Below are 25163 nucleotides of genomic sequence, written 5' to 3' on the forward strand. Positions count from 1 at the left end.
AATCCAACATAAACTGCCTCTCCAGTCACTGTAAAAAAAGAACTTGTACCTCTTAACACCTCTCAGGCTGGGAGGGATTTTTCTCTGGAACTCCTGTATGTCTCACTGTAACTATGAGCACTAGCTAAGTCTTCTTGCTTAGCTTTGAAATATCTAAAACAGGTTGAAAGGAATCCCAGCTTTAGGAAGAGAGACGCTCTTCCTCATGGACTCCTGGCTCCATGGCAGGGCTCTGTGTAGGGTGATGTACGTCAAGAAGAGTGAAAAGAAGATGGCAGAAATAATAAAATCAATCACAATTTTGTATCAAAAGTAGAAACTGTGTTGTTGTTTGGTAAGCTAGCCAGCCTGATGTTAACTACATAGGTATGTACACATCAACATGTTAAATACTGTTCTGTTATTTAAAGAAACACAGGTTATGTGGCGACTGATATCTGCTGACTGGTGCTGAAGTACCTTTACATTCTACATATTTATAAAAGGAAAAGCTGTTCTAGCACAAGAACAGTACATTCTTTCCAACACCATTACAGATTTCATTTTATTAGCATGGAAACCAAAAGTTTGTGTTTAGGAAGCGTGTAACTCTCTTCTTATTAAGGTCAAACTCAAATTGCTTTCTTCCACTGAAGAAATAAAGGAAATCTAGAAAAAAAAAAAACAATAAAAACCCAAACCTAGATGAATTATGATAATGCAGATATAAAGGTTAGTACACTTTAACAACATCCTCAAAGAGCTCAAAGCAACCTTTGGATCCAATTATGCTGCCAACAGCATCTACTCCCAGATGTAACCTCTGCAACACATGACCCAGCAGCATGGAGACACACTCCACAGCAAACCAGCCATGCATGTGCTGCATTGTGTACTTGATGAGCCCCACAAGGTCACTCTGCAAAGGATGTATCCTGTGCGTTTCTTTAGTTTAAAATATCTGCTCTTACACTCCAGCTGTGCTGCACCCCCTCAGCAGGGTGCATTTCTAGCCACCTGTGGGTAGGTATTACACAGACCAGAGTGTGGCACAGAGCACAGCAAGGTGTGAGCAGGTACTTGCTTGATGGGTGCTGCCAGATACCATGCAGGGAAGGAGAGGTCCAGCCTGGGCTAGTCACGTCCACACTGCCCTCTTGGAGTGAGGTGTGAGGTGTCTCAGCACTGTGTGTGAGACTCATTTAGGACGAAGAAGTAAGATTTGCAATGAAACAATTAGCTTGCATGGGTTTGGATGAGCAGCAGATGAGGAGCAAGGAGGCAACTGGGAAGCTGTGACATGCGGCAGTGTGAATGCATCCTCAAGTCTAGTCCAGCATTTCCATGTCTAAGTAACGTTCATCCTCCTGCAGGAGAAACTGGCGCTGACTGTTTTATGTCAGAAGGACAGGCTGTGAGAGGTACACCTTATGTTACTGAGATGTCACTGTGTTAAGTGTTGATCTTCATGGTACGATGTGCACATCAGCATAAATACAGATATATCTCTCCCTTAGAGCTGGCCTTTCCAGATGTGCAGCTGTCACCAAAGGTGTACCATCACCATTCTTCAAGGGGGTAAAGTGAAGCATGGGAGTGTTATGTGACTGCTTCAGGGTCTTGTTGGTCATCCTGTGGATTCTGAGCAACATGTAGAAGTACCTGTCTCTGCCCAAGCACTCTCCGCCCTATGACATTGAGCATTTCTTATAGATTTTAGCAAGAATAGTTACTCACTTTCATGTTGAAAAACAGCATCAATCTTCCCATTAATTCCTGGAAAGGCATCTCTTATCAGTAATGACTTCCTATCCATAGACTGACTTCTTTCATCATAACTGAGAAAAATTATAAAGAAACAGGAGTCAGTGAAACCGGCAAACAACTCATGATTAATTCCTCTCAGCTCATTATCTTCTACCTATCAACAGTTAACCAAGTTAATTGAAGATTTTCAGTGTCATTTGGTAGTGTAGAAAGAGACACAATTGGCCATAAATTAATTATTACTTTATTAGCTGCAATGGATGAATTAGTTCTCCTTACTCCACCTAAGAATACCTAATACTGCAACCATCACATGAATCTGTTTTTTATTTTTCTAAGAGACCATGCCTAAAGGAGTGATATATAATAGATTATAAAAATATTTCTTTCATGTTATATTTCTGTAAGAAAGGTTTATCAGGAAAAATCTGGGCTTTTTCTGAAGTTATAAGGTAATTTAAGTCGATTTACTTAAGATATTTACAGCAAGCTATTACATTTTTGGTGAAGTGCTGTTTATCTCTCAGTGCTGTAATAAGAAGTCTTGTGAAATCTTTTCCGTTCTATAATTTCCTTAACAGAAGATTTAATGATCAAACTCTTAATCATTCAAGTTATGAGAGTTTGACCTAAAATGTGGAAGTCTGATCTTCTGCTTAAAGTACAGATGTGTGACTGAATAATTCTCTACAGTGATCTTTGTATATACAATTGTTTGGACATTGTGGTGGAAAGTAAGAGAAGCTTTGTTGTTCATCTAAAATAATTCAGGTTATTTACTGCTTCCATTACAGGAGCACCTCCTTTGGCTCTATGTCCTGTAAGACAAACTTGAGCCGTAGGGATGGGATTGAAAAGAAAAATATAATAACCATGGACAGCACATAACTCTTTGCAGTACATGGCATTTATCAGCAACTTTATGAAACTAACTGTTAGTAACTGGAAAGTGAGTGACATTCTCCTTCTTACTCCACAGAAACATATTTGATATGTGAATAGTGAACTTCTGCCTGATTTCCTGAGATGACTTGTGGAACTGTACAATGACATTTTAACCAAGACAGCTAAATGAAAACAAGCAAACAAATAAACAAACAGACTGTTAAATGAACTAAAGGAAAACTAAAAGCACTGCTCAACCTCCTCTCAAATATTTTTCTACAGCCAGTTGTGACACTGCAAGAGATCACCAAAAGTGTCTGACTAATGCATCCCAAATCATGACAGGGTATTGATCATGTGATTATGTTTGCTTCCATTTAGAAAAGTACCACAGGAAATATTACCTCCAAAATTTGTCTGCTATGAAGTAATATGTTGTCCCCTCAATACCATTATGAAAAGCAGCATCAATTTTGGAAACATCCTTTGAAAAGCCCAGAGTGTAGAGGTTTTGAGGGTATCCAGGAAGTATGGTATCTCCTCTCACAACCCAGAATTCATTCCCTATTAACACAAGTTGATAACAACATGTTGTGAGAATCTTCTCCTGAAAATCACAATCTTTTTCATGAAAGCTGATGGTTATTTGAAAATAATAGTTGAATTTGGAAATAACAGAAAATAGTTCTCGAGACAAAAAAAAAAAAAGCAATAGTTCCCCACATTACTTTTTTTGAAAACTGAAATTTCAGTCTTTCTTCATGCTAATGCTAGTATCATTCCTAAATTCAATAGACAATTTCCCAGAAGAAAAATAATGAAATTTATTTTGGCAGGGAAAAGTTTCAATGTGGATATTAAAAAATAAGATATGTGTTCTTTTACTTTGACAATAATTTTATTATTTCTGTGATTGAAACACACCAATTTATTGGACTAAATTCAAGATTGCAGGATCCTACAGAAAGAACTTAAGTGGTTTTGAAGCCAGATGCAAACTATCTAGGCTACTTGGGAAGACAACATGGGAAAATAAAAAGATAACATTTTACCTTTAAAAATGACCATTTCATCTTTTTGAGGAATTTCATATGCAGCATCAACACCAGGTGGCAGCCGTGGCCAGAATGAAGATATCAACTCAAAATCAGCTGTTCTGACTGCTGGATGTTTGCGCCAAATATGCCTTGTGTAAGTGTAGAACAGGTTTTAAATAAAATTGGATGTTCACACTCACTAATGCATGAAACCACATGACAAAACCAGGGCAGTATTTATCTGATCAAACCCAGCTATGTACCTGAGTTAGTCACACTATATTCCCTGCAAACTTAATGTAAAGACAGTTATTTCCATGGTGGGATTGCGCTCTTCTTGATGTAGACATCTAAAATAGGTCAGATAAATTATTCTGTCAAAACATTTATTTCCCCTTTTGCAGAAGTGGAGCTTAGAGAGACCTGTTTCACAAGGCTGATACCTGGTAAGATTTTGGTAACAAAAGCCCAATTTTCCTTTCCTTTTATTTGTATACTAAATCCTTACTACAGGGGCTCTTCAAGCAGGTGTTTTGTCAGGGCTGGTAAGCCCTCAGCTCCCTCAAAGCAAGGACAACAACAAGGCTCTGAAATGTCCCAGAGTTGGTGATGTGTTTTGCCAAAGCTGAACTCTCCCAGATGCAAGTCCCACTTGAGACTTGCTTACAGCCTGAAGTGAAAACAGCACGTGTTTGCAGAGGAGCCATTTCCCCCCACTCTATTCACAGCATCCCCTGTTCCAAAGGTCAGCCTCTTCCTTATACTTATCTCCATTTCTCCACCACCCTCATTGTTTTTGTTTTCCACCTCTTTTCCTGATTCCTCGTCTTGTCTTCCTGTCTAGCATGGCTGATATTCTAATTAAAGTTATTTTTCTGTGCTGTGGGGCATACTTTAAAAAGTGACACTCAGTTATTTTACTTTCAGAAGCTGCCTTACTTGTCTTTAAAGAACATTATTTCTCCACGGAAACTGGTGACAGCATCAAACGTCAAATTGGAGCTGCAGCTGTTTGGCAGTGCAGGATCTTTTGACTCAGTTGGGTCTTTTATCTCACTAGATTCCATTTGATCGTTGTTTGTGTTGGGAGACGATCCTAAAAGAAGCAGTTTATGGAAGAAATTATAGTGTGAACTCTTTGAGGTATGTCCAGTACACAAAAATGTCACTGAAAGGTATCTGAAGTAATTGAAATTATAAGCAGTAGTTGATGAAAAATTCTGAATTACCATAGAGGTACTGTATGCCAGTAATATCATCCTGATGAAGAAGGAGTACTGAAGGGTCAAATTTCCTGTAAACTGGATACATCAGAGCATTGGGGTCTTTGGAATGGGAAAGTCCCAGTGAATGGCCAAACTCATGGGCAGCAACATAAAACAGGTTCGTGCCTGAAAACATCAAACAAAACACATGACAGGAGAGCTGTATCTTTGTATTTGTCCTGAATAACATGAAGGGCATAATGTAGGTCAGAAGCTTTCAAAACTGCTTGCCCAAGCAAATGAACTTCTTGTGGGAAATTTGGCTGGAGATAAAATTCTGGTCAGAAGTAAAAATAATGGAATCATTATAGGGGAGTACAAGGAAATAGTCTGTAGATCCTGCAGAATTCAGTGTAGGAGAAGGATCCTGGGCCAGTGCAAGTGAGGTAACTGTGCAAGAAGAGGTTTGAGGAGTGGGAAGAAGTGGGCCACCCTTACAAATAAAGCTCCCCCCAGTGCATGGCAGAAGCTGAGCTGGGGCCTTAACTTCTTAAGTCAGAGATTCAGAGGCTTTTTACAGCTATGCAAACCATATGCTCCTTCAAATCAGTGGCAATTTAAACACTTCTTAAGAAAGAGAGAAGACAGACACTGCACCCTTGATTCCATGTGCAATTTGCCTCAGGAAGGGCCTGGAGAACTTAGTTACCTACCCTCTGTGCTTTTGGTCCACATTTCGTCCTCATCAAAGTGAGCATCTCCACCAAAGTCCTTGCCAGGTGCATAGGCATGGGCCAGGGAGCCTCCTGGGCCATCAAAGGGGATGAAGTCATTGTGACCTGAGGAGTAAACCCCAAAAACAGCTGACTGGGGGCCCATGCACACATTGAGCAGCACACAACAGGTATAGATGCAGTGAACTACTGGCAGCTCCCTAAATCTTCTTCCTCTTCCTCTTCATCTGCCTCTATGCCCTCCCCCAAAGCCTGTCAAGAGCTGTAACCATAGCACCTTGAGCAAGAACTGTATTTTTCTGTCTGCTTGTTCAACCGGACATTGATCTCCACATGTGCTATGTACAGGAGAAATCATTCCAGGTCAACAGCTCCATGTAGGCAGTAACTTGGCAATAACTCCTAATGGTTACATGGAGATTTACCTCTGGCTGCAAAGGAGATCATTATGTCTGCATCACCTCTGTCCTTCTTGATGAATCTCAGTGGGGTCACACTGCTCCAGACACGTAACGCTTTCTTGATCGCTGCGTTGACATCTGCTGGATGCAGGTCTGGTGTGTAGTTTACTATCCTTTAAAATACAGGAGAGAACAAGTTGTGTTCTTGCCACTCGCCCTGTACTTCACACTGTCTTGACATGAAGAATTCCATTGTGATTACCTGTATGTCAGGACATGTTTTGTCCATTTTGGCTCTCCTGCAAAGGTGGAGAACCCAGCTACGTCAGGGAGTCCACAGCGGTTCTTCTGTACCAAGTCCAAAGTGGCAGAATCCAGTTTCCCTGTCACCTCCAGCCCAAAGAATTCCTGCATTTGTTTTAGTTTTTGGGTCATTGCATTATTACTTTTCCAACCATAAGGTTCTCCATCTTTCTTAAATCCATAGTAATTTTCCAGGTACTTCTAATGAAAAAAAACAAACAAACCCAAAGCTTAGGACAATCAATGATGTTTGCTTTTGAAGCTTATAAGATATTAAACTAACACCAGTCAGTCATGTATTCTTTGCTACTTATCTTTCTGTTCTATGGCAGCATGGATAATAGCTTGTTAAAGCCTGCATGAATATTTTTCTCAATGGTAGCTTTTTCCGTTGTATTATCACTATAAATATTTTGTAGTTATCAAAATACATTTAAAATTAGCATTTGTTTACTAGATTATTTTCTGATAATGTGCCCTCCACTTACCCTGCCCCCAAGGTTACCAAGAATCCTTTAGAGGAAGCAATTTGAAATACATAACTGAATATAAAATTTCAGTAATTGCATCCTGTTTCCCCACATTTTAGACAGTAATAGTTCAGGAATATATATTAAACTTACCTCATGAGGAGTTATGTTTCATAATATCACAAGTCATATAAATAACCACATTTTCACCTGAACTACAAACCAATCCTAGACTGACACAGAAGTTTAATTATTTGTAAAGTTAACACAGAGTGAAGGCATCATCAAATTTAATTGGTCTCTAAAAAAAAGTAAAATAAGATGGTGCTAAAGTAGTTTTTCTCACCACATATTTGAGAAATATTCAATCAGTTATTTATTCTACTTGCTCTTTGGCTGCTCTATACTAGTTGCACAGAGTGCCGTGGATGCTCAACAGTAACTAAACATCTCCCCAGAGCTCTACCTTCCTCACCTGGATAATATGCATGCCTTCTTCCTTTGTCTGCCTTCTATTTGCAGGAAAAGCACAAGAAAGTGTTCCACATAATAATAGGAGAAACGGGAGATTTCCCACTCTCATTTCCACTAGTCTTTATAGAAGTCTTTTTTGTAGTCTGCCACACACCTGCTTCACCTTTATATAGTGTTTTTTTTACTTTATAAAGCTTTCCAATCCCTGACTCATTGATTCTCACAATGTCTAGTTAGCAACAGAACATGCAAAACAAGAGTTTTACCATAAAACAGATCAGTGCTGTCTTTCATCCGGTTCCACCCTTGTGCAGGTTTTGCAACATGGAAATATGATTAATGAGAAGATAATAGAGCTGTAATTATTTCTAATGAGCTTATTAACCTTTTAATTGTTAAAATGTAGTCTTACTCTCCAAAATTTAAAGCATATCTCTTTAATGCTTTCCATTCAAAGATAATATTGATTTCAGAAAGGTTGTTGAAGTGCCTAAAGGGATAAATATTCACAGAATGTTACAGGACTGTAGACTACAAACAGAAATTAGTTTTCTACCTTCTTTTTTGGGGAGGGCTATTTTAGTGCCACCATCTTTCCCTTTGGTAGAGTCCTGTCAGTGCTATAACTCCTTGCTTGATGAAGCAATGTTTTGTTTATGCAGTTTTTTAAAAGCAGTTTGCACTTGGATGAAACGATTTTTTTTTCTTCAGAAAAATGTGAAATTAACACAAATAAAAGAAAGCACTTCTCCCAGCAAATATGAAAATTATGTTTTCATGCTATTTTTATTGCAGTTTTTCCACTATTCTCAGAGAATTGCCCAAAGATTTTATTTCGCATTCTCCTTCTTTGATACATACTATAAGGTTTTAAAAAGCACTGAGGTTTTCTGGATCAAACTCTTTGATGGCTGTCCTTGTCAGAGAGAGGTTCCTCTCTTCTCCCTTTCTGCCATTGGTGTAAGAACTGCTGAGACTCAACAGCAGGCCCACTCTAGATTGGGTCCACTTTTCCTCCATGCCAAATCACACCCTCCATGCACTACCACAAACCATGACAAAGCAATGGGAATGGGAATCCTGAAAAGAGATGTTCAGTCTTACATATCCGAGACTTCTGTGTGGGGCTGACACAGGATTTTGGGTAAGCCTGCAGCACTGAGGAGCAGGTGAGACTTGGAATGTGCAGAGGGATAAACTCCCTTCCACAGAGCTTCCAGGATAATAGAGATGTCAAAGGAGAGTTTATCAATATTTTGCACAACTCAGGTATTTGCTGAAATTATTTCCTGCTGAAGAGCATTGTATTGGTACCAGAAGGATCCCCAGAGCACAGCATACCTGTGGCCATCCACAGGCAGGACATGAGGGATTGCTGGGTCTGGGCAGCTGAAAGAGCAAGGCAAGGCTGATGGGACTCCCCAAGGATTATCTGGTAACTGAGGACTGAATTCCTACCCTAAGAACAGACATCTACCTGAGATATTTCCATTAGGGAGAGAATCCCTCCCTGGTCCTGGAAGGAGATGGACAGGCTCAGGGAATGACCCAGAAATGACCAGCTGAGCCAAGGGGAAGCAATCCCCTGAGAGAGCTTTTGGTAATGACTCCACTCACAGAGTTATGTGAGGTGTAGCAGAGGGGGTGAGATGGATCCAAAAATTGGTGTAGCATTCTCCTGTGCAGTTTACACACTGACAGCACCTCTCTGCAGAAATAGCTTCTGGAACTTATAGCCCCCCACAGCCTTCCAACTCTTTTTTTCTCTTCCCTCAGTGTCTCCATCTGTACTAGAAGGAAAAGGAACTTTCCAGGACTTAAATTTTCATCACTCATCTTTCTCTCTAATGAGAGGGCTACTAAAAGGCATCAAAACCATCTAGGAAGATATTAATGAAATTTATATAGTTTTCTGATTATCAGCTTTCTCAAGTACATTTGCTACTCTGTCAACCTCTTTCTTATTTTTCTTGATACTATTCTCCATTTCTCTTAAGAGATCAATCACCTAGAATATGCTGTTTAAAGAAAACTCCATAATCACAGAGACCTTCTTTGAGGTGACTTTATCCAGAAGTGGCACAATATGTCAATCTCTGGTTTTAGCTTAAAGTCAGTGTGAAAACTACTATGATCTCATTTTTATAACCTGTGAAATTGTCTGGGTAAGCTCCTAGGATTGCCCTTATCTCTTCTTCTTGAATTAATCTTCTGCCTTGGATGCATTCCCATAGCCCCACCCTAAGACATATAACACAAGACATATAACGTATAACACAATATGTTTATTGTTATTGTTATTAACCTTAACACAAAGGTTATTGCTAATTCACACTTTATATATTTTAAAATTAATGAATAATGTAGTATAGACAAAAGAAAAGAACATGTCATAGAGCCTCAATAGGATGAAACTAAGTTGGCTTGTTGTGCAAAGCCAAGGGCTTAATTACTCAGAGCTTGAAACTGCTCCTCTCTGCTGCCTCAGTGTCCTGGCCAGGCTGAACTCTGGTAGTGTAGGACCCCTGGCGAAACCCTGGGTGAGCAGGTCTGTGCAGGGGAAACTTCTGAGCTGTAAAACTGCAGCTTTAACCCATGCTGCCATGAACATTGCTTAACTCAGTGCCTTCGGCACCTCCTTCCTGGCTGTGCTGCAAACCCTCAGACCTGGCAGCACAAACCTAGCCTCAAAAACATCTTGTTGCTGACAAAGATGAGTGTGTGACCTACTTCTGGCTTTTATATAACAGTTGTGGTTCTCCAGCACGGTAATGCTGATTCCCTGGCAGCATTCAGTGTTCCAGTTCCAGTCAACTTGCACACGGGTCACCCTTGCTCTCTGACAGTGAAGTCATTAAGGGATTTTTGAGATTTCATGTATGAAAGATTTGGTCTAGGTCAACTGTTGTTGCAGTCAAGAATTTTAGATGTAACATCGTTATATTTTGTGACTCTAATTTGCATGCCTGCTCTTGGATTCCAAGGAAAGTTTCTATTCATACAGGACAAGTACTTGAAATTCTGTTTGTGGATAAATTTCCCCTGCTGGCACCCAAGAGGCCTTTAATTCCAGCAAAAATTTATGAGTTATAACAAAATCATGGTTACAAGAAATATTCTCTTGTCCACTGAATATAGACGACAGCTCCAGCATTCCTGCTTTTGACGTTTCCAATGTCATCTGAGCTACATCTTCCATTTGCCAGGAATTTCATTGCTTTTCCCAAACTGAAAGTATTGCTACTTAATTTCAAAGTTTAAGAGATTAACAAAGCAAAAATACAGACAGAAATTCCATGATCAACACATCTCACTAGTCCACTTGTCTACGTGAAATCCATGGCATGTTGTCACCCGTTTCTGCTCCAGGCTACGTTTTTCTTCATAGCTAAGTAAATATCACTCATTTTTCAGATATTGTGAGTTTAAGCTAATTAATACTCAAAGGTGGAGGGCGTATTTTGATTTTGCTGTTTCCTGGATGTCATAACTAAAAAAGTAGTACTAACCTTATGCAGGAGCAATACTTACTAATCTAATGTGAGTCAGTGTAAACACCAACAGTGTTCTGCTTCACTGTTGCTGAAATTTTCCTTTTGATTCCTCTTAAACCACTTTCAAGTCTCAGACAGCAACCAGAACCTAAAGGCCTGATTTCTGAAGGTAACCTTCACATACAAGAAGGCATCTATTTAGGATATCAAAGTATGTAGGCGTTTTTAAAAACAGAGGAAACTAACTCCATTAGTTATGCACAAACAGTACTCACAAGCACCCTGTCTAAGCCTGGAGGCATCTAAAGTCCTTGGACTGAAGTTTGTTCAGAATAGGCTATGTACAGAGCAAGAGCTACTGAGAAAGACACTGGGAGATGTTTGGGCAGCACCAGTTTTCCTGTGTCTCTGCCCTGCCTGGACTGCTGCCAGGTGAGCTCAGCCACTTTTCAGTCCATGACTTCACCATGTTGATCCACTGCTCTTGTGGCAATGCTGAGCTGTTGTGTCCCTACTTGACACAACAATAGGTACTCTTGTTAAAAGCCACTTTTAAGACATGGCCTGATTTGTAACGTAGGTTGGTTTTAAACCTGGTTTTAGAGGTACTTAGAACATATCTAGTGTGGCATAAAACATGCATGAAGAGAACATGGCAGAGATGAGATATTCCAAGATCATAAAATTATAGTTTTTGGGGTAGAAAGGACTTTAAGGATGATCTTGTTCCAGCCCACCTGTGACAGGCTGGGACACCTTCCACTAGACCAGGTTGCTCAAAGCCCTCTCCAACCTAGCATCATCTCTGCTGCCTTTCTTTGATCTTGTCTGTGAGCACAGTGGGCCTGTGGGTGCACTGGGAGATACATGGCTTCCTCCGGCCCTGATGGATGGGGGGACAGGTGATAGTATGTCTTTGATCAGATGTCTGAGGCAACTGCCCTGTGCAGAAGTTGAGGAGCAAATTTTACCTCTGACTAATGGGGTTTGAGCTGTGTTGACTGGAATACTGTCCTTGTCAGCCATTCCAATCCTCTCTTTTCGCCTTTGCCAATTCTGTTAGACAAAGATTAATAGCCAGTTGACTTCCTTGCACAGTCACATCATCACATCAGTGTTGCAAGAGATGGGACCAAATCCCTTCAAAGAGAGGATGGACTACAGCCAACCTCTCTTAAAGCCCAAGGGGTGTTTTAAGTCACTGAGCTATTGCCCTGTGAGCAGGACCCAAACAAGGAGGAAGCAGATGTGCTTTTCTCTATGTCTCACCATGCATCCTCTGGAGGATTCATCTGTGGCAGCTACATAAAAATCCTTAGATTTTTTCTTATTATTTTGGCTTGTATGCTCTGGAAAATTGTTCTTGTTTCTTGTTTGCTGTCAAGCATTGTGTGGTAGACTGCCAGCCCTGACTCCATTGCCATGGCACATGGTTATAGCTCAGGAGGGCTAATCCACTGACTCTCTGTGACCCTGTGATCATATCTCCATCATTTCCCACCCTGACTGCATGCCACCTCCATCCCCAAATTGGACACTTGCCCTTCTCTCTGGTTGCTCATGTCCTACTCTGTCCATTAAAACCACGCTCAGTGGCACTGTGCACTGGTTCTCTCAGCTACTGTCACGTTCCCATCTACCTGTCCCCACCCCTGCTTTGACCCCCCTGTCCCTGTGCCAGGGGCCATGGCAGGTGAGACCATAGACTCCAGTCTCTCCCCTCACATACTCTTGTGTAGGAGCTCCTTTTATGCCTCCCCCACATTGCTCCTGAGCATCTTGTTTCCCTCGTTTGTCACCTGGGTAATTTCTAATTGCCTTGAAGAACTGCCCCTCTACTTCTCTTTAACTTTCTCCCCACAGGCACTGAGCCATGCTGAAAATGCTGATGGGTCCTGGTGCCATTCAGCTTGTGTGTGGTTGTAGCAGATGCCTTGTCTCCAGTGGACTGAATCAGAACACAAGAACTGCTAAACTCAAGCAAAATACTTTATTACTCAAAAACAACTTGATTAATAAATAGTTAGAGAACAAAAATAAATTAAAACTGTACATTAGGTTTTACATTTTAAAGGTTTTAAATTAGAATTGCCAAAGGCCATCATTTCAGACTCAGATGCACAGGAACAGATGAATAACACTGTCTAAAATCAAGAAACATGAAAAACTCTTTCTGGTACAAATATACTCCTTCACCATCACTTAAAATTTCTAGCAATTAAACCAGCTGTTGCTTTTCATTATACGGATGAGTTTCTTCCTCTTGATGTCAACTTCATACTGGCTCGATCCATGGAAAAAGTAGAAATATCCTAGAATTGGGAGGAAAAATATGGAAAAATTAATATTTCATTTTTGTATACCTATTGTTACATGCTCACTATTTCCTTGGGTGACTTTAAAAAAATCAAACCAAAAATTTAATATATGGATTGAAACATACTTTTTTTTTTTTTTTTTTGCCTTTGGCAGGTGGTCTTTGGGGTTTTTAAAATAACATTTTAATTTATTTACCATTTTTCTGAAGGGCAGCATCAATTGGATGGCCGATCCCTTGGAAGTCAGCAGCTATTTTTCTTGGATAGCCTCTTTCCATTGATTGATTATTTTCATTGAAACTAAATAAAGAAATTGTGGAAACAGAAAATAAGCATGTGACATTCAAAGTTGAAACCACATGGAGTTTTTACAAAATATTCCTAGTCTCAGCTGAAAATCCAGCACCTGCAATCTGTGGCCTCATAGAGCTGTATAAATCCTGGCTGTGTGAATATTTACATCTTTAGTACCCTTGGTAAGTCTGTTTTCAGAATATTAGAGAACATTTACTTTCATTCCCTGACACTGACAATAAAGCTGAATGGGTCTTATACTGAATAATAATCTTAAATAATTAATCAAACATAATTATTTTAATTTTACAGCACACAATCTATGAAGTGACCCCATACAAGAAATGCAAACTTCAGGTGTAATAACACTCTTTCAAGATAGTATTACAGACTAATTATTAGGCTAAAATTACTGCCTAGCTGAACTGTTTCTTAGGAAGTAAATATTTTAATCTCCTTCTATACTTTTCTTGATTTGTCATTTATAAATTTCACAGAGCACTTTTACTTCTTAGTAACTACTGAATGAATACCTGACATGATGACAAAGTCCACTCAATTTATATTTTTATACTAATTATAATACATTATATTTTTATACTAGCTCACACTGTTCTTAATGAATAAACAAAACTCATTTGCCCCTTAATCACAGCCTGATAAGAGTAAGCAAACACTCAGGTGTAACAGATTTTGTTTTATGAAAACACCTGAGTAATCAAGTTTTTTCAGCTTTAAGCAGCTGAGAAGGCTGAGAAAAAGAGGACATGAACTTCCTGTACAAATATTCACATCACTTGATTAAAAAAGCTGTTTTGATTATCTCTTCTACAGAAGAGAGAAGAGCCTTACCTCCAGTACTTGTTGCCGACAAAGAAATAGGTTTTCTTGGTACTTTGGTCATGAACAGCTGCATCGATTTTCCTGACACTGCTGGGGAAGCCTAGGTTCTGAATGGGCTTGGGGAACCCTGACTCTATTCTGTAGCCACTGACAGCCCAGTACTGGCCATCTACAGGAAAACAGAAAAAGCTGTAAGGATTCTTGAGGAGTCTGGTCTCCTTTTTATCAAAGCCCCAGAACTTTCTATGTAGCAAATGCCACCAAACAGCGCAGATGTCCAGCTCAAAACATTACCCACTTAGGGTGCAGAGAAGTTTAAATATCTCATAGCTGCTGGATTTTCTATTTTTTATAGTCATTAAGAGTATTATATACTCAATAATTAAAAGTCAATATATTTTTAGGTGTGTTTGTCATCTTTAAAAATGCATTTAGATAATGTAATGTAGCTATCAATTTTGGCTCAGCTATGGTCTTTGCTCTCACTGACCAAAGGAAGTCTGTGTAGGACTGTAGTGAAGCAGTATTAGTTACTGGTAGTAACACAATTTGCAAAATTTAAATAGATTTAAATATTAAGAATATTCTCTATTAGTGGTAGTACTAGTATTAGAGTTAATATGAATATTAGCATAATATACCTTCCATTATGATTAAATAACATTAGTAGTATTGCTGTAACTTCATGTATGCATAAAAAACTGATGGAAATGTAAGAGAAGTACCTTTAAAAAATAGCACTTGATCCTTCTTGTCAACCTCATACGCAGCATCAAAGCCAGTTGTCAGTGATGGCCAGAAGGAGAAGATGGTGTCATGCTCAATTTCTGAGAAATAAGGACTTTTGCGCCAGACATAGCTGATAGAAACAAAAACAGCAGTGCTTCATTGTCTGTACTTCATTAGGAGATCAATGGCCCATAAATGTACTCGAAATCCTACTGTCTGGGTGCTGGAACCAGTGCTCACTATGAGGCAGAGGTACCACCCCTTTTGGGATGCAGTCCTTCACTCTGCCCTGCTCCCTCACAGATCTGTGCCCTTTGCTACAGGTTGCTCTGAGGTCGCAGAATAGTTGAGGTTGGCAGGGACCTCTGAAGCTTATCTTGTCCAACCCCCTGCCTCAATCAGGGTCACCCACAGCTAGTGGCCCTGTGCACTTCTGCATTTGCACCACAATGGTTTGTCCAGGACAACTTAGGATATTTGTGGCAGTGCTGACAATTGCAGCTTTCTCTTCATCATGACCCATCTAAGTAGGCACAACCCATTTCAGTTTCACTGCAAAAGTTAAATAAAATTTCTTAAGAAACATGTTAAAACACGGTTTAAGGAAGAATTGCTCTTTCCCCCTTCTCCTTGAAAACTATTAAGCTACAATTCTTCATATGTTTTAGAAGGAAAATCAGACCTACATCATCAAAGGAAGCTTGTTCAACCAAAACACAACTACCAAGCCAAGAAGGAGGTGAAGTCCTGACCTGACCTGCTGTTTGCTCTCACCAGGCTGGATGTGCCCAGCCAGCAACTCGCTACAGTGAGTGTCAGAGGCCACCCTGTAACAGCAGGTGCTCTCTCTAGACATTACTGGTCTAGTGCAGAATCCTAGGTCAGAGTGACACTAAAAATCTCCAGTGACATTTTCTACAGCTCCCTGGCCCACACACAGGATGGTGTGATCAGGACAGTGCTGCATGTGAAGCAGCTGCAGGCTGAGGAGTGACACTGGAATTATTCAGCCTTGCACAATTTTAATAGACATGGACGATGATGTATGATGGATTAAAACATTATACTCACTTGTTAGTAAACCATGTTACTCACCCATCACAGGTGGGCTAGTAAAATTTTTCAAAGTTGCCTTAACACTTACAGAAATAAATATTTTCCTTTGTAACCAAGGGAGGATATACTCCTTGAGCTGAACTTTATGCTTTGACTTTGTGACTCTCACAAAAAGATGTTGCTGGAAATAAAAGCACTTACCTGTCTTTGAAGAACAGTGTTTCCCCACGAAGAGTAGTGATGGCATCAAAAGTCAGATGAGGGTCACAGTCATGTGGTCTTTGGGGTGGCTTGGAGGGTGTCACTTCTGTTGGTTCTTCCCTGGGAGACATTGGAGTTGGTGCTTCTGCAGGTACCATTTCAGTTGGTTCTTGTGAGGGAAAAGTTTTTGTTGGAAGTGCAGGAGATTCCTTGGGGGGTCCTTTGGAAAATAAGTGTGGAATTGGAAGGTGAATCAGAGTAGTTCATGTCACAGCATTTCAGGCTGTACCATGTGAAGCCAAGATTTTAGGCAGCTGTGCACATAACTACCCATCTGTTGAATATAAGAGGGTTTAATGCTACAGACATGGGCTGTTCCTCTGGTATCACTGGGGAAAGGCTCTTGGATCTTTTGACTAACTGGAATGACTACAGTCTAGAGATTCCATTTTGCAGTGTAGACTGTTAAGCACAAAAACCCCAAGAGATTTGCCCAAAAATAATAACAGGAAATTAAATCTCAGTATTTTTCATGTAGTAGAAAGCTCAGTACATTTATCTGTTGGGTAAAATTAATTATAAATTGTTATTCATCATTCACCACGAAATGATGCTTCTTGCTTACCATAGAGGGCTTGAATGCCATCAATGTCATCCTGATGAAGTTGGTAGTTCCTTGTATCTGTGGCCATATATATGGGATACATCAAAGCACCGAAAACGTTGGAATGACTGAGACCTAGTGAGTGGCCCAACTCATGAGCAGCAACGAGAAATAAGTTGTATCCTAAAAAAGATCCAGCACAAAGAACAAACACTAAACAAATTTTTTGCATGACAACAGGGTACAGGTGCCATTCTCTCATGTGAGATATATCATTCACAGTCCTAAAAAATGGCAAAATCTAACTATGCTCAAGTAAGAGCTCTTTGGCCTCCTGGAGAAGAAATGAGTTTTGAGTCATAGGCATTGATTTCTTACTGGAAAACCACTCTGGGAACAGTTTTTGCCCATGTTGCAGAAATTTTCCAATTAAGAATCAAGGTTTCTTTAATATTAATAACAATTGAAAAGCAGGTGAGAAGGTTTTAGTCACCTGATCAGATTTTGGGAATAGAAAATGCCATGGAATTTGCCTGGTAACTACCTCACAAAATCAGCAACATGTAACATAATCCCTGGACATTGCTGGAAACCAGAAAAAATTCACTATTACATTTAAGTTTATTTGCCAGTAAATTCAAGATGTTTTTTCCTTTCCAGAAGTTAAAGATGAGCATCCCTTTAAATCAGAAAAAAAACCCAAACCCAAGCAAACAAACAAATGTGAGAGGTTATATTACTGCTTTTAAGGTAGTTATCTGAGGGTGAAAATTCCCTGTCTTTTGATGTCACAATTACCCAACGCTAATATTGCATGCTAATTCATTTCCTTCCCTGGAGCTGTAACTGCAGTCTGCATTAACTTCAATGGACTGTTGTGACTGCATCTAGATCAAAATATGCAGAGCTCTTTTACTAAATTACACTGACATTTTACATCTCAGTAAATACTGGAACTTCTGCCATGGGATATGTGACTTTACAGCATCTTCAAGACAACACTTTCTAATAAAATAACAGTCAACACAGTATTTAAGTTTGCCTACCACTGTAGGTTGTAAATTTGGTCCAGTTTTCATCTTCATCAAAATGGGCATCTCCTCCTATCCCACTGCCAGGGGGGTAGGCATGAGCCAGAGTTCCTCCTGGACCATCAAAGGAATAGAAGTCACCGTGAACTAAAAATAAGGGTGAAAAAAAGGGATGTTTTTCATTATCTGGGTAAGAAAAAGTGACAAGTACTATGATTCCCTGGCAACAGAGTTTCCTTACATCCAGCTGCAAAGGAAATCATTATATCTGCTTGACCACCATAGACTCTGGTGAACCTCAGAGGGGTGACACTGCTCCAGAGCTGGAAGGCTCTTGCAATTGCTTCCTCTACATCAGCTTGCAGCATGTCTGGAGTGTAGTTCAGAATCCTGTGAATTAAAGACAAAAGGAATTAAAAGCAACCAGATCACATCTGACTGGGACACAAGGTATCAAGGTCAAACATTTTAATCAGTTGTTACAATTATTTATGTGTCTCAAGTGATTTATTTTCAAAATATTTGCTTACATAACAGATAAAGATTTCACAGTTTTCTTTTATATCTTTCGGAAACCCTAACATTTATACTCAGCTGTATTCCTTCTATCCACTGAGTATATTATTTAGTAGGCTATCAGCTAACTAATGTAAACTCCTATTTTGGTATTCTCATCACTATTTGGTAGCCGGAATAGTTCCCACATTCCTGTCCCTTTCATCCTGCATGGAGCTTTTATATGGAGAAATACAGAAATACATAGTAAAGAACTGTGTATATTACTTCTGCCTAGCATTCACAAAGCTTCCCAGTGGTGTGGAGAAAAATGTGCTCTAATGTATGTTACCGATAGGTCACATCTTCTTTCATCCACGTGGGGCTGCGTGGGAAGGCGCTGTATGAACGGATGTCTGGTATTCCACATCTAGGCTGCTTCATCATGTCCAGTGTCCTCTGATTCAGCTCCCCAGTTACCTCTAGCCCAAAGAATGACTGCATCTCTCGTATTTTGTCAGCCATGTGGTTGAGGTCCTTTGCTTTAAACAAAGAATGTTTCTCTTCTTTAAAATCATAGAAGTTTTCAAGATATTTCTGGTAGGGAATAAAAAGCAACAGTTTAGCATATAAAACCTTTCAAGTGCAGAGATCTGGTAATAAAATGCTCAACACTGCTAATACATCACTGTGTTCATTTTCTCAATAAATTATTTCATCAGTTCGGTCCATAGCCCTTACCTTGGCAAATTGCATGTCTTCTTTTTCCTTTTCTGGAGCCACTGGAAAAGCAGAGGAGCATATAAAATATAATAACTCAAGGAAAAGAAGGATCTTTGTCTTCATCTTTTTCTCCCTGTCCTACCAGCCCTTGCTAGAAGACCTCTCAATCTCTTTTTCCTCTGTCTAAGACGCACCAGTGTTTCACTATTTATATCAGTGCTGTGCTTGCTAAAGTCAATAATGGCATGACTCAGCTTATAACATCCTCTGATTTTCCACAGAAACATAGAAAACAAATTTGGGTTTAGAAGCAAGCAAACACATGACAGTTTACCTTGCCCAAAACCCCCTGATTTCGCAATCATGTTATTGGACAGCATGTTGTTTTTTTCTTAATTCCTAAATTGGGCTGGACAAAAACTGCTCCATTTTTCAGAGGTGCTGAAGTGACCTGGCTCTTCGTGAGGGTCAACAATCTGTAATTCCTCATAGTACTTGAGAAGGGACCTCCAGAAACTGCCTTCAGTTTTCTTGAAGTGGCTTGCATGCAGGCCCTTAGCACACCAGGAAAAAAACCCTTCCTTTAGCCCGTAATTAATTTTAGTGACATAATCAATTATACAAAAAACTCATTTTTCTTTTCTTGAACCTGACATCCCAGCATTGTTACAGAACCATTTTTTTGTGCTGCTACCTGGCCCATGTAATCATGGATCTATGGACTCATCCCCTTTCTCCTCACACCGCAAAGTAAAAGTCTCAGTAGAGTACCCCAGATCATATATCCTGGTCTGCATGGCCTGTTAGCCAAGGGTGGTTTCACAACTAAAGAAGAAACGGCAGAAATTGCCCTGCAGAACTACAGGCACCTTTGGGATAAAGGGTCTTCAGCAGAACCTTTTAATAAACTTCTCCAACATCAGATGAAAGGTGATGAGTGTTTGTGACATACATTCCAAGCTTCCCATTTTGCCAGAAGTCCTATTTTCAGTTCCTATGACCTTTTCTGAACCTGGTGCACTGCAGTTTATGGAGGGATTGCAGAACCACTGTCACCTGGTGACTGTCACTCGGTGACTATTGACTGTCATTTCCTAGACATTCATCTTTGGAAACAGAATTCTCCTGTGTTGACTTAATACCCGCATGCAAGTTCAAAAGGAGAAATATGAGCTAAAAATAGTCCACTTCTCTTTGAACATAAGAAAAATATGAAAAAAGGAACTGCTTCTCCAGTGAGAAAAAACATATTGGAGACTTCATAAAAACAATCCTAGCACCACAGCAGCTGAGCTCTGCAGTCTGCAAGGTGACCTGAGGAAAGGCATGGCCTCCTTCCAAAGGAAACTGGAGTTGAAAAGCCTGGCTGGAGTCAGGTCACATTGCGTGTGTGACCCAGGTCAGAGACCAGGTCCCCGAACCACTGAGTGAAGTGGTACAAATGTTTACGCCTAAGGCTGCAACAGGATGAGGGTGGCTTTGCCAAGAGCCTGCTGCTGCTGTAACGGGGTCCTCCTGCTCCTCCCAGCCTGGCCAGTGCTCTTGCTGTTTTCCTGTGCCCTTCTGATACCAAGTATGTCCTCAATAAACCAATTCAGAGGGCTGAAGTTACAGGAAACAGCCCATAAAAATAACCCTAACCCCACTAAAAATTGTTTGATGCTGAAGTTAGCAAATGCACTGGCACCCTAAGGGGTGTGAAGAGCCTCCATGAAGGAGGGGTGGGATATCATGGATGGGAACAGTGATGCAGGAGGGCAGCCAGGAAGGCTGGGAACCTAGGACCTCTCCTTTGGCAGCAGCAGGGTTTCTCTGTGCTGGTCATGGAAGAGCATCCCAAGCTGCATTTGTAGGGTATGATGTTTGCATTTCCACATAGAAATCCAGACACAAAGCAGGGACATTTTAAATACTGCGTTTGTATCTCTGTGCCTGGCAGCAGCAGCTTGCATATGGCACTTATCCTCTGCTTTCAGCTGAATGTTTTGTAAACACACCGTTTGCTGTGTCTGGGGGCGAAGCAGTCAGAATGTGAGATGCAGCACACCCAGCTGGCAAACATTTTAGTGAGCTTTTTGGATGTTTAGGAAGCTTTTCTTTCTCAGTGCCTGTTGCATGGCTGCCAATAGGTATGTTGCAGCTCCAGCTGTTGGTTTCCCCTTCCAGATCCTGTTGCCTGCATGCTCAAGCTGACATTTATGGAGTGGCTGGTAAGTGCTGGGAGAAGAGCTGTATCTTGCCTTGTGCTTGGCAGCAGAGTGATGCAAATTCACTGCTGAGCAGTCTGCATGGCTCTGAGATGTGTGAGCAAGTGTGATACTTACACATGGATCCAAGAGATGACTTGCCTTCTTATGCTGAACCCTAAGACAGCAATTTTAGTGCTCAGACTAATGTGAGTTTTCAGTCTTGGGTTTAAGTATTGCAGGATAAAAGCAGGAGCTGTGTTGTGGCTTTAATCAGAAGTTTAAAGTGTTTGAAAAATACACTACCAGGGGACACAGTGAAGATTTACTGGCAAAGATGCAGCTCGAATTTGAATGGAGTGAGCTGAGCTGATACCTTACATGGCACTCTTGTCTCACCTACAGGTCAACTAGCTGATGAGTTCTGCTTCAGGGATGCCCAGAATCACTTAATCCTTGGCAAGGCATGAAGCAGGTCAGATGCCTGTTTCATGCCTTAGTCCCATAGGTAAAGAGATGCTGCTATTCCCATCCCAGTCCTGGGAAGCTGATCCCCACTTTGCCCTGAAGTCATTGTTGTACTTCTGGGTTGGAGACCATGTAGACGTCAGAGGTGACTTGCCAGCTTATGCAGCAGTGAAGCAGCCAGAATGGGTCCAGGAATAGTGCTCATTTCTCCTCTGAGCTCAGCAGCACTCAGACTCATTCATCCCATATTGCCAGCCATTAACTATGCACTCAGGGACAAGAGTGGGTGCTTTCCCAGGAAGACCCCTGCAGCAGAAGAGAGCATTTCACAGAAAGCCTGCCAACATCAAGGCTAGTATTCTTCCACCACAGAACTGTTTGTCCTCTGACAGTGCAATTCGTATTACTCTGTGGGGTCTAGTCCAAGTGCCAGGGTTTTTAGAGGATTTGTCAAACTTCTACCTGGGAATTTTGCCATTTCTTTTTTTTTTTTTTTTTTTTTTTTTCTGCTTGGCACTTTTGACTTATGGAAAGAAGTGGAAGGATACTTAAGGATATTTCAAACAACAGAAAATTAAGTCAAAAGAAGCTTGAACTTACAAAACACACACACACACACACACAATGATTTCACCTCCTAAACTTTTTAGAAGGATCTGTAGATATCTTCTTTTCCACCTTCCCTTCACTCACACTGTTTCTAAACTCTCCCTTCTTGTCCTGAAGAAGCAGGATGTGTTATAAACATAAACTTGAACATGCCTGGACATGGAAGAAGCTGCTGGTTTCTTTGACTTGAACGGATTTGGGAGATAAATTCATACAAAGAGATTCTGGGACTTGAGGAACAATAACTGAACAGAAAAAAAAACACAAGCCCTTTACATTATGAGCCAGTCTTTAATAAATAACAGCTGGATCATAGCATGTAAGTGGTTGGGGGAAGTAGGCAAGCAGAAAATTTGTGACATGGAAAAATGTGGGTCTGCTATTAAAAGACTCAGGAAAAACAGAAAATATTTACTGAAAATGAAACTTTCAATCTCTTTCTGCAAGACAGTATTTTGAGAGTATTGAAACTGAGCCTGAAAAAAGTATTGGCTTGAATTCCATGATTTTTCCTGTATATCTATTTACTTCCATTTATCAGTGGAATCTCTTCATCCTGCTTTTCTAATATACAGCCTCTAATAGTAATAATATCTGTCATTTTTCTACTTCATCTAAGCATTTTGTCCAAGTTCCATTTCAAACTGAGAGATGGCATGTAGAGGTAGACGCAATAGCTGATCTTAGTTAAACAGGAATTTAGCTATTTTTGATGTCTGTATCCTTGAGTATTATCAGCAATAACAAAGCTGAAATCACCTCTGTATTTGTATTTTGTATATAAACAAGTTTCTTAAGCTGCATGTCATTTCCTCTCAGCAACGTCTAAGCTTAGCTTAGTCCTAGCTTAGAAGGCAAGGTCACAGAATGATTGCATTGGTGTTACATTACCCATCAGTGAATAAGAGATGTGACAGAATCCAATGCCCAAGAACTCTGGGGTTTGCAGGAACTACACTGGAATATGAAAGTTGGAAATAATAGTACCCTTATTTCATATGTGGCAATGTATTGGGGTCATACTCTGAATTTGGACATGGCCTGAGCAATGGGTGTGACAGGAAGCACTGTGGTTGTGATACACAATTAATTCACTCTTTCCTCTTTACCATTCTGGCCCCTATGAGATTCAGACTGTCACACCAACCAGGATCCTGCCTCTCCTTCTGAAGGGGATGGCAAGTAAAATGTTGCACTTCTTTCTCCGCCTATGCACAGACTTTTATGGTCAAGGACCTGTGTGATTCTTATTCTCTTATAAAGGATATGAATAAGCTGCCAGATCTCTGGTTGTTAATTAAGGTGATGGGTTTTTAGACTCAAGAAGATATACTGTAGTTTTTTTAGTTGTGTAGAGCAGAAGACAAGTCCATAGAAGATGATTTCTGATGTGTGGTTGGCAATCCCATCTCTTTAGAAGTGCTTGAACAGTTGACTTTGTTACGTCCATTAGCCATGGTGTTAATATATTACATGCTAATGCTGTATGAACTTGAGTGCAATGCTTTGAAGTAAATATTAGGAAGAGATAGGGAACTTTGCCATGTAAAGAATCTCCTAACTTTTCTGGAATTCCTTTTGATATGGACTGGAAAAAGCTGATAGCTTTTACAATTTGTCTTGGAAGACCTAAGATATTTAGCTAGCATGCTATAGATACATGAAAAAAAAAAGATGCTGCCTTGAGAAGAATGAGCTCTCTGTCCATAAAAAAAGACCTGAGAAAGGAGAGTGAGGAAGCACTTTAGGAAACAGTCTGCCATCCTGCTCTTACATGTCATGGTCATCATTTGAGAATTATATAATCAACTACTGGCATTTCATTTAGAGATCTGCATTGATCCTTAAGTAGCTGCCAGTAGAACATGAGCGCCAAACATAAACTTCACCTCCATTAAATATCTTTATCTGGAGATCAATCCTTTCCTTATTTTTCCTTTTTTGATGAATAAAATAATGTGGCCATACCCACCTTAGAGCTGTGTCTGCTCTGAGCAAACCTGCACCCACAAAGGTTTCACTTAGCAGGAGGAGGTCTTTGAACAATGTGATGAATAGGGAAATCTTTAGATGCCTGCACAGAAGACCAGGGTGTAATTTATCAGCCTTGTAATAAAATTGACAATTAAATATTTTAGTGATGTTCTAGGACATGAAGCCACAGAGCAGAGGGCAATTGCCAAACATAAGAAGTCCAAAGAATTGAATACTAATTGTATGTCTAAAAGATGAAAAATATTTATTTCATTTAAACTCTTGTAAAAAAAAAAGGCTAGTCTATATCTCAAACCACTTCTTTGAAGATGCTCACTAGTGAAGGTGCTGTCATTGCACATTTGTGGAAATACTAAGCTAAAAGTAAGTAACTGGCTTTCTACATCTCTTTTACTCCTGCATACCAAAGAATATTCTTATTTTGAATACCAGTTCAAGTAATCACAAAAAAAAAATAAATATTTCAAGTATTAAATTCATAATCCATTAAATTTATGTGAAAACAATTACCTTGAACAAATGACTCTTGTAGTTAACAGAGAACAATTTGTGATCTCAAGAATGCAGAGTCAGGACAAAGCACAGATATGAAATTACTAATTAATATGTCACTTTCCAGCAGTGTCTTCCTCCAGCTCACCACTATGTGCCTGCACAGGGATTGCTGAATATCTAGCTGAGGTATTCAAATGAATTCATGTTACCTCACCCAAGATAAATTGAACTGTAAAACCTTTGCAACTTTAATTGCTAATGAACTCCAAGTGATCTGAGTGAAGTGTGTCTGGGAGGGATGGGCTCTGGTGCAGAGCAGACAAAGAGGCTTCTGGGCAGCAGTTTCTCCAGCTGTCACTGCTGAGGA

The 25163-nt window shown here is 40.0% G+C and overlaps 2 protein-coding genes across 3 annotated transcripts; both read right to left on the bottom strand.

Annotated features, from left to right (window-relative positions):
• Positions 1-284: 284 nt before the first annotated feature.
• On the bottom strand, positions 285-7401 carry LOC128784229 (stromelysin-1-like). 2 transcript variants are annotated; one of them, XM_053935610.1, is made up of 10 exons: positions 7257-7401; positions 6271-6512; positions 6033-6181; positions 5587-5712; positions 4898-5059; positions 4608-4764; positions 3684-3817; positions 3036-3195; positions 1717-1817; positions 285-648 (listed from the first exon to the last, which is right to left on the bottom strand). In XM_053935610.1, exons 1-10 carry the CDS (start codon positions 7362-7364, stop codon positions 548-550), a joined length of 1440 nt encoding a protein of 479 aa, XP_053791585.1. In that variant the 5' UTR covers positions 7365-7401; the 3' UTR covers positions 285-547. The 2 variants fall into 2 exon arrangements, with proteins under 2 accessions (XP_053791585.1, XP_053791586.1); XM_053935611.1 differs by lacking the exon at positions 7257-7401 and adding an exon at positions 6935-7018.
• A 5324-nt stretch (positions 7402-12725) lies between these two features.
• Positions 12726-19193, bottom strand: LOC128784331 (stromelysin-1-like). Its single transcript, XM_053935833.1, has 10 exons — positions 19062-19193; positions 18673-18917; positions 18067-18215; positions 17841-17972; positions 16816-16977; positions 16191-16410; positions 14930-15063; positions 14214-14373; positions 13264-13367; positions 12726-13061 (listed from the first exon to the last, which is right to left on the bottom strand). Exons 1-10 carry the CDS (start codon positions 19164-19166, stop codon positions 12961-12963), a joined length of 1512 nt encoding a protein of 503 aa, XP_053791808.1. The 5' UTR covers positions 19167-19193; the 3' UTR covers positions 12726-12960.
• Positions 19194-25163: the final 5970 nt, after the last annotated feature.

This window comes from Vidua chalybeata, chromosome 2, assembly GCF_026979565.1.
Source record: "Vidua chalybeata isolate OUT-0048 chromosome 2, bVidCha1 merged haplotype, whole genome shotgun sequence".
Lineage (NCBI taxonomy): Eukaryota > Metazoa > Chordata > Aves > Passeriformes > Viduidae > Vidua > Vidua chalybeata.

Coding starts and splice junctions, on each gene's coding strand:
- LOC128784229 (XM_053935610.1), bottom strand. CDS start 7,364: ATGAGAGTGGGAAATCTCCCGTTTCTCCTATTATTATGTGGAACACTT. Junction 6,182..6,270: donor AAACATGTCCTGACATACAG/GTAATCACAATG, acceptor TGTATTTTAAAG/GATAGTAAACTACACACCAG. Junction 1,818..3,035: donor ATAGCAGACAAATTTTGGAG/GTAATATTTCCT, acceptor AATTTTTCTCAG/TTATGATGAAAGAAGTCAGT.
- LOC128784331 (XM_053935833.1), bottom strand. CDS start 19,166: ATGAAGACAAAGATCCTTCTTTTCCTTGAGTTATTATATTTTATATGC. Junction 18,918..19,061: donor AAGACATGCAATTTGCCAAG/GTAAGGGCTATG, acceptor ATTCCCTACCAG/AAATATCTTGAAAACTTCTA. Junction 17,973..18,066: donor GATTTCCTTTGCAGCTGGAT/GTAAGGAAACTC, acceptor CCTTATTTTTAG/TTCACGGTGACTTCTATTCC.